Here is an 8998-nt window from a genome sequence, read left to right on the forward strand (position 1 = left end):
AAGTTTGTTGATGTATTCATCCCGCTCCTGGGTCCCTCTAATTGTCGCCCCTGTGGGACTTTTTGCCCTAGGCGACTGCCCGTGCGGCTGCGCATGGACAAATTGCCTGGAATTTGGGACATGCGGTCTGGAATTAGCTCAAGTGTGATCGTTTTGAAAATAACTCCTCATGAGGGGGGAAATTATGAGGGATATTGATTAGGTTGGTCTGTATAGGGCTGGGTTTCAATCTTGATCCTTCCGAGGATGAGTCAGGTCAGATTGGTTTGTCATCAAGTCTCTTGAGTAACCGATGCCTATGAAGTACTGCATACACTGGTATTGGCAACTGAGCTGCGTAACTCTTGAAATCCGAGAAATGGTATCGTGTCCCCATTGCCATTGTAACCACAATGCAAGCCCGTCAAATCATAACTCCAAAGCACGAGAAATCCCATCTAACTATACACGGAAAAAAACCGAGAATTGGAAAAAAAAATATCGTAACTCAGGATGTCCGTAACCCTTCAATGACCTCATTCCATAATTTTCGGCCTCCATGGTCCATGGCAACGTCCATCCAGGCAAACATGCGCATGACGCTCACGACCTGTTGCCAGGACCGGAGGTTGAGTATTTCGCAGAGCTGCCGGACACGCAGGACATGCGACTGTCGTGTTTCCGGGTCAATGTCCTCTGCGGCAATGCCACCGAGCACGGCGCAATAGAGCTGGAACTGGCGGATCAATGGATCCGGGTTGACCGCAGCGATGGCGTCGCATCCACGAGAAGCGGCGTCGAGTTGCGGGACCCCCATGAGGCGGATTGGCCGGCTGCGGGGCAACGGCATGGCAACCTGGCTGGTGAAGAGGAAGGCGGCAGTCCAGCACGCGCTGTAGATAGCCAGAGCAGGCGAGGGAGACGAGGATGAGGACGAGGAAGGAGGAGTGGCAGGATCAGAAGTGGAGGAGGAGGAGGTGGTGGTGGAGGACGATTCGCCCTGGACGACTTGCGGCCCAAAGATCTTGGAAACGTCGCTCTCTGTCGGTCGCGGAAGGCTGAGAAGTCGGTAAACGTTCAGGTTGCGTGCCTCAAAGATGTGATCCGAGACTTCTTTGACTTCCATGCGGGGGAGGAGGAGGTTGATGCCTTGTGCCAGCTCGCCGAGTTCTGCCAAAACCTGCATGACGGATGGTAGAATGCCGTAGCGCGCGAGGAATTTGAAGCCGACTCCGGAATCCCAGTGAATGTTCGAGCGGGGGACTTGGAGAACATCTAGTGCGGATTTGTCTCTGAGATCGTTACCGTCGTGGTCGACTGGCGGGTAGATGGGCCGTGTTAATGTATGCATGGAGTATTTGACCGCGGCGCTGGATAGCATCTATTAGTAACGGGAAAAAAAAAAAACCAACTTGATAGTCAGGAGTTACTTACTAGGACAGTAAAAACCTTGAACCGTACAGTTTCAAGTTCTCAAAGCCGCCATGTTGCTCAACCATCGTGTTGAGACCCTGCCAGTGGACAGGATGCAGTGGATTGAGCCCGTACACATCGATTGCCCCTAATGTAGCTAGCGGACTGCTGAACGGGTTGTAGTCCGGTCGTGCGTCCCGGGGGATTTCTCCCTGCGGGTCGCTGACACAGATCAGCATAACGCAGATGATCAGAAACTCGGCCCTGATGGAGCCAAACTGCGGCCGCTTCTCTAGTTCCCGGCGGACCTCGCGAAGCGCAGTGTATCGGTAAAATGTGCTCTGAATGGCGCGGTCTTTGTGTCCGGTGATTCCGGCGACACGTTCGCGGTGCTCCAGGTCTACCGAAGCACAAAAGCACATCGTGTGCAGCAGCCACGGCTGCGTTACGTTCTGCAGGTATTCTTGTTTCGCATTGTCCGTCCAGTTGTTCGCCTGGCCCAGGGCAGGGATTAGGAAATCGGTGACTCCCAAACAAATCAGCTTCCACCACGCTCCTTTTCTCGGAAATGAGCCACCATCGGGGTCTCAAACGTCACAACTCACAATGGTAAATCAGTTCTTGACAATTCGGAGTGTCCGCGCTGTTTTCGAGCCCGTTGAACGGGTCGACTTTGGAAGCAGCCAGAGTCTGGATCGCGCCACTCGCTACCTCGGCTTTGACCTTGCGGCCCAGGGACTGGAGGGTGCATTTCTCGCACACCTGGTCGTCCGACTCGGATGAAGAGTCATCAGAACCGGATCGTGATCGGCCTTTTCGCTGAACCCGTTTTTGCACTCGCTGGGCTGTACTAGGGCGATGTCGTTGCGAAGAGCGACATTGACATCCCGGCACCCGTTCTGTCTTGGGAGCTTGTTGTTGTTGAGTTGGGGCCTCGACCGAACCTTGTCTTGATGGCGTTGCGACATTATGGTTCTTCATGTACACGCGCCGCATCAACTGCGAGCGCAGTTCTCGGCGGGCATCGCGAGGACCCGCATTGAGGATTGTGGGTGCGTTGACGAAGATGAAATTTGTATCCTGTTCTTTGACCATGATAGGGGGAAAAAAAAAATAAACCCAAGAATAAGAGTTTTATGTCAATGTACTTAGTACTCAATGTAGTAGTACTTCTGAGGGCTCAGCTCGGGAGGTGGATATCTCCCTTATATAAAGTTGAAGAGGATTTCATTGTAGAGCTCGGTAAATCGTGGAGCTTGTCAGTTGTTGAATCTAAACTAGGCTTTGCATCCATGCATTCAGAACTCTAATCCCGGGCTAGTCCGGCGTCTCCGCTTGATGATCACCGCGGCGAGACTTTCGGCCGCTTTATGCAGAGCTGGTGATTGGGGTCAGGATTCTGGTTACTCCGAAATCCTTGCAAATTACAGAGTTGCCAAGTGGAAACTTGACGTAACTACGCAAATTATTAGCGTGTAATTTTTTGCTGTGTTTGATTGGTAATCGGCAGCCCAGAAACTTGAATCGATGCATTACTATTGGTTGGACCATTGAATAATCCACTAAATCGTGGTGACGTGATTGGTTACTAGTTTGCATGTTGGCACCAAGTTTTCTTGTTCTTGTACGGAGTAAAAAAGTGAGGCAGGGAATATACAATATAGGGGCTGAAATTCAACGACAGCAAGTTCTTCTCGATAACGATCCCCAAACACGTAGTCTGCTCCGTGCGCCCTGTGCTGACCAGACCGTTGAGATTCCAGAATATACAAGTTGCATAACGCTAAATCATCCGGCTTATGCATCGGGCCATGCCAGCATTAATTAAATAAACTCACCTCTGAATTATTCTGCAAATGAACGGACTCAGACGGAGAATTCGATGCCAGGGACGCCAGGAAAAACGCCAGTCAAGCCACAGCCCTACAGCGCGGCAAAACGCCCATTTGCCATCGCCAAAAGTCGATCCAAGGCCATCCAAGCAGTTTCCAGGTCATGGCTTCAGCTGACGTGCTCCTTGAACCAATAACAAGATGACGCTTGCGATGCCAAGCCTAGTTTAATTTGTATCTGAGACTCTTAAATCTTCCTAGTTCTAACCTTGTCAAATCATCGTAGACGTTTGGGCCAACTCTTAAGTCCCAACAGTGTAGCCACTATCCATGGCACCGTCCCATGTGAAAAAAACGTAGTGCATCCTTTGTGCCGGACTTTTCAATCACAAGCTTGGCTTAGGTTCGGCTTCAGTGCTTCCCCATTTGCCTCTTTCTTTCACCATTTACCCAATTTGGTCCCCTGTAACCAATGGGGCCAGTGGGGAATGTAATCGGGATCTCCGCTGACTTTGAGAATGTGGGATTGACCCACTCCTTGATATCCTGGCCAATGGCACTGCAGATAGCGTGTGACAAAACCAGCTTGGCATAAGGCGCTTACTAATCCCTTACCAATAAGGTTTAGTTCCGTCCAAATTAAGCGAAATTCTGCAGCCGCGGGAGCCGAAAAGGGAAAATACTAATGCCAAGCCGCCCTTATCTTCTCCGAAAGAGGTTTGGGATACGTTTAACACGGCGTTTCTGCAGCCCTAACAGGCTAACTGAGTCAGCAAACATTTACCCGATGCGGCGTCCTGCTTGTTCTTGCGTCCTTCTGATAGGACACTGGTCCGTAAGAAAAAGGAAAGTTCCTTGGCGTTGAGCCAGTCCTTGTTCCTTCGTCGCTCTCGGAGGCCCGAACCCTTGTTCCCCGAGTCCGAGAGTCCGCCGTTGGTTCGCACGTCACCGTATCACTCGGTCGTCCGAGTCCGTCTTTTGTGTGTGGGGCTTCAGAATTAAAGTTAAATCCGGTTGGAAAGAGGTTCTGCTTCGAAGCTTCAATGTTCCGCGAGTTTCATTTTTGAGCCTCTGATACTCCGTAGGTATTTCGACGAATGTACGGAGTACACTTCGGTAGTCAGACCTTCGCTGACATCAGAGGCAACCAAAAAAGTCATTGGAGGCAAGACTGACGTTTGGTGGCTCAGTGGCCATTCAAAATGATCAATATATTGAATAGTACTCTGTAATGTCTGTCAAAAACAACGAACGCTACTCGACAGCTCGATTTCCTGGACTGATCCTCTGACTGAAAATACGAGTTTCGAGTATTCCGTACGGAACAAAGAATTAACCTTGGTCAACCTTGATCATGTCAAAGAACACACGCTCCACTCTGCAGTTTCGCCAGGTCATGAACGACCGCGCCCGCCGCGGGGAGCGGCTGACAGATGAGGAGATCGATGAGATCACCCGTGAGACCATCGATCTCGCAGGAACATCATCAAGTTTGTCAAGACTCATCTCATCCTTATATTTCATTTCAGCTCACAAGAGAACCAGTAGATGAAAACTCTCTCCAATCCGAATGGGCAAACCGCTCGCGGGAAATCCTGCAGAAACCCGCAAACCGGTTGACAAACAACGATGCAAGAGAGTTACATTCTTTAGAGGTACAAATTACTACATACTCATCACCGCTGCAATACTTTTTTGGAAAATAAAGCAACGGATATTATTTTTTTTTTTTTTTTTTTTTTAGGTTTCACTGGCCCACAACTCAGATGACAGGTCGACAAGCAGCTCCACTTTCTCGGTTATTTCCTGGTTTTTCTGTTTGTTTGTTCGTTTGAAGAGCCGAGCCGATCGGGTTGATGAACTTTGCTGTTTCAACGGCCCTGTTCTATGACAACCACAACCACAACCCATTTTTTTTTTTTAAATCATCACTATCCCGTGGGGGATCTGCCACAAGCTACAATATTCATCAATATTCATCAGGCCGATGATTACTCTCATCACAAATTCACTCTACACTTACTCCTTACAAGTCTGTCTGCTAACGGAGATGACAGTTCCGCGCATTCGAGAGATTGCCCGCCCAAGGATCACTGTCGAGTCACGTCATGAGCCAAGCCGACAAGAATGAGCGTAGACTGTTCTGATTTAGCTTTTTTGTCCGCTAGATGAATCCAATCAAGTCGTTTGGTACTTTTCCTAAGAAGGGATCTTATCATGCGAATGAAGGTTTTTCGAGATTCAGTTTAGAGCCTTCGGAATACGAGCACAAAAGCCCTAATTTCAGGTGTCCCTGAGTCACGTGTCTTTGTTTTGATTGATTGACGCGAACACGAGTTGGGCCTCCTTTCCCATTCAGCTTTTCAGCTTTCCGATCGAAAGTTGTTCTCCCCTTGTCTTGTTGCAAATACATTCATGCAGTTCAAATTGTTAATGATTGAATATTGAGGGGTCAAGGTCAGGCTCAGTCAGCACGAGATTCCTGTCCCAAGTTCAACTCCTCGTAGCGACTCAACATCTCACACAGCGTCGATCCCTCCTCCTCCTCCTCGCCACCACTTTGATGATCACCTCCTCCAGTCGACTCTGGCCTCCGCTGCTCTTCTTCTTTCGTACCGCTACTAGTACTATGATCATCGCCCGGCGACGACAACGAACTTCCATCCGCCACAGCCTTACTATTATCATCCTTCTCCGACGACTGTCGCTCAGAAGATAACGGCAATGTAGCCTCCGAATTCTCGGGCTGGTCATCCAGCAATACTTCCCGCAGTGCTTCCGGCAATCTCCCAATGTCTTCGTCCGACTGGAGGATCATCGGCCCCTGCGACTGCCGAAACATGGCACGCACATGAAGGCCCCGAACCGACCGCATCGTGACCACCGAAAATGCCGCGATCATGCCGATAAAATCCGGGTCGGTCATCAGATCCGGTAGCAGGTCGCGTCGCCAGGCACCAATTAGCACGAAGAGCGCCATGTTGATGGCGTATAGCGCGAAGGGGTGCGATCGGCTGATGCCATACTCTTCTTGGTGGATACGTGCTAACCGTGCGATGGCACGCGCAGATGCGATGCAGATGCTGTCGGCGCTGCCCTTTTGTTCGCTGTGGGGAAGGTCCAGCGGTTTGAATTGTTCGCGTGATCCGCTGGGGCATATGAGCATGGTGATTACGATTGAGTAGTATCGCATCCTATTCACAGTCAGCGGGGGGTTGGACCTGAGTTGCAAGACGAGTTGCTTACTGTAAAAGAAGAACATGCGCCGGCGGCCTGTGAATCGGATCAAACTCTTTTGGTAGCGCCTCATGCCACGCTTTGAGCCGGATAAGGAGCTTGTCCACGACCTGCGAGAGCCGCTCTTTATCCTCGAGAGACTCATACCCCTCTGCGTACAACTTCTGCGAGACATCGGCCGCAATTTCGCTCAATCGGCAAGCCTCGTGTAAGTATGTCCCGTGATAGCTTAGCCTGGGAGCCTTGTGCATGGGATACGGCAGCCATGAGCTCCGATCCTCCTCAATCGGAGCACGCTGTATTTTTGCAATGTTTACCCGCTTTATTCGATTCGGCTTGAGAACTGCTGGATACGTTACTCTGGACTTTTATTAGTGGTAATTCTGCCAAAATTGGCTCGATTACTCACGTGTCTAGCTGGTACAGTCCCCATATTGTCCTCTTCAGTGCGATGGACTCATCAGACTCTTCCTCTACACGGCCGAGTTCATAAGGTTCGTCATTGTCTTGGCTGACGTAGCCCGCTTTCTCTGCCATTCGAATTGCTCTATCGAGCATCATATCGCTCAGGTTGTCTTGACCGGACATTGCATATCTGACGCAAAGTTAATAGCAGTAATGAACCAAAAACGATCAACTTACCTTCCGTGTAATAAAAGTAAGCCTTGTAGAGTCGACAGCCGATACTCTTCATCGTCCAGATCCTGTAACAATCGCTCCGCTTCTCGGAGAAAACTCAACCCTTTGGTTTCAATGTCGCCCGGAATAGCATATGACTCGGAAAACTCTGAATAATGCTGCTCTCTGAATCAGCACACGCACGCCACACACGCACGCATGCTCGAAACCGAGCAGAAAGAAAAGCACATACACATGCAGTCGCCAGCAACGCATTCACCAAGAACGGCGAACAAAGCTCCGTCTCAATTTCCCCCGCCTTCATATGTCGGAGGAACACGTCCCGATCAAGAAACGCATAAAACGGATACTCCCACGTAAAATACAGCGACACCAAATGCGAGACAAACTGATCGTCATCGGTGACAGCCGTCCACGGTCTCGCCGGCACCTCGATGGGCGGCGTATCACACAGAAAATGCACATCCATAACTTTTCGACGGAACGGCGGTGGAGCACCCGCCATACTGCTACTAGAAGTTCGTCGGCGGAGCTGCTCCAGCTTGCCAACCGTTTGTTTATCTTTCTCCGCAGCTGCCGTTGCTCCTTCTACCCGGCCTCCCTGCTCACGCTCCCTGATTTCTGCCAAGGTTTCGTCAATAAACGCACGAATCTCCTCCGGCGGCGCATTATTCCGAATAATCTCCAACAACCGCTGCGAACGATGCTCCTCCGCCGTCCGGATCAGCCGAAATAAATCATTGAGCATGTCCCGATGGTACTCGAGCTCTTCCGCCGTCCGCTTGGCAGCGACCCGTCGGCGTTGGTCCAGCGTTTCGTCGAAGATGCATTCTCGGTTGAGAGCGCGACAGTTGTCGCAGGGTGGGATACCAGAACACTTTTTCAAACAACCACAGTCAGCATTTTTCCCCAGAGGAGGGAGTTGGAGACATAAAACTTGCCTTACGTTTCGACTTTTTACATGCCAAACACGCCGTTGATACGCGCTTCTTCCATCCCGCTGCGTTCGGATTTGGATTTAGGTTCGGGTTCGGGTTCTTCCGCGGAGGCTCCTTTCCCGGTGAAGGGGATGTAGGCCCCGGCACAATGGGCCGGTACTGCTGCTGCATTGTAGCTGTAGTCGTAGTCGTAGTAGAAACCGTCACGGGCGTAAAACTTGCCCCGTCTCCGGAACTCTGAAGTATGTTCGAATCCCTCGCGCTTCTAGTCTCACTTCCTCTGTCGTCCATCTAAGGATTAGATATAAACCACCGATTGCTCTCTCTCTCCCTGCACACGAAGCTTAAGCAGTCAATGGGTTTCGTTTCAGATGAGCCAAAAGGAATACTGTATATAGTCGAAAAAAAAATGATCAACAACTCTTTTGCCCCCCTTCCAAGAATCACCCGTAAATATACCCCTAGTTATGTGATAAATAGGCAACCCTGATGGGAACCTGACCTGTTCGATGATTACCTATCAACTTTGCCGGCACCATTCGATAGACTGAGTGATCCATCATGTGGCGCATGCAAGTCAAGAGCACCTGTCTCATTCTCCCTGGCTTCTGGTAATTCGTTCGTCGTTGCTTGCTTGCTCACCCGTGCCTTGGTAGGCTCGGCGGTGGCGTTTTTCAGAGACGGGAGGCTTGGGGGTTGTGTCCCAGCCATTTGGTTTGCTTATGACGTTGTCCTGACCTCAGAAACAGGGAACCGGTGGCAACAATTCCAGCTATGAGACATGCAGATTGGGAGTCCGATGCTTGGACTAAAAATACTTGGCTTTAGCTACCTAGGTACAGCGGATAAATCTTCCGCTGCCTCTCGCAGGTTGTTGTCGTCGACCTTCGTTCCGCAAATGAGGTCTTTCCAAGTCACGTGATCACTCTCGCCCTGATCTTCACCCCCTGCAAACCACGG

General features: G+C 50.5%; 3 protein-coding genes across 3 annotated transcripts; 1 reads left to right on the forward strand and 2 right to left on the reverse strand.

Annotated features, from left to right (window-relative positions):
- Positions 1 to 487: 487 nt before the first annotated feature.
- VTN49DRAFT_5788 (uncharacterized protein) lies at positions 488 to 2487 on the reverse strand (the record flags this gene model as incomplete). Its single annotated transcript, XM_069413883.1, has 3 exons — positions 488 to 1349; positions 1414 to 1918; positions 1998 to 2487. The coding sequence occupies 3 exons, from the start codon at positions 2485 to 2487 to the stop codon at positions 488 to 490; spliced, it is 1857 nt and encodes a 618-aa protein (XP_069266511.1).
- A 2091-nt stretch (positions 2488 to 4578) lies between these two features.
- Positions 4579 to 5371, forward strand: VTN49DRAFT_5789 (uncharacterized protein; the record flags this gene model as incomplete). The annotated part of the gene is made up of 3 exons (XM_069413884.1): positions 4579 to 4714; positions 4773 to 4879; positions 5282 to 5371. 3 exons carry the CDS (start codon positions 4579 to 4581, stop codon positions 5369 to 5371), a joined length of 333 nt encoding a protein of 110 aa, XP_069266512.1.
- Positions 5372 to 5688: 317 nt separating this feature from the next.
- Positions 5689 to 8209, reverse strand: VTN49DRAFT_5790 (uncharacterized protein; the record flags this gene model as incomplete). The annotated part of the gene is made up of 6 exons (XM_069413886.1): positions 5689 to 6418; positions 6471 to 6821; positions 6871 to 7056; positions 7104 to 7258; positions 7333 to 7977; positions 8042 to 8209. The coding sequence occupies 6 exons, from the start codon at positions 8207 to 8209 to the stop codon at positions 5689 to 5691; spliced, it is 2235 nt and encodes a 744-aa protein (XP_069266513.1).
- Positions 8210 to 8998: the final 789 nt, after the last annotated feature.

The sequence above is a fragment of the Thermomyces lanuginosus genome (genome assembly GCF_041956635.1).
Source record: "Thermomyces lanuginosus strain ATCC 200065 unplaced genomic scaffold VTN49scaffold_35, whole genome shotgun sequence".
In the NCBI taxonomy this organism is placed as follows: Eukaryota; Fungi; Ascomycota; class Eurotiomycetes; order Eurotiales; family Trichocomaceae; genus Thermomyces; species Thermomyces lanuginosus.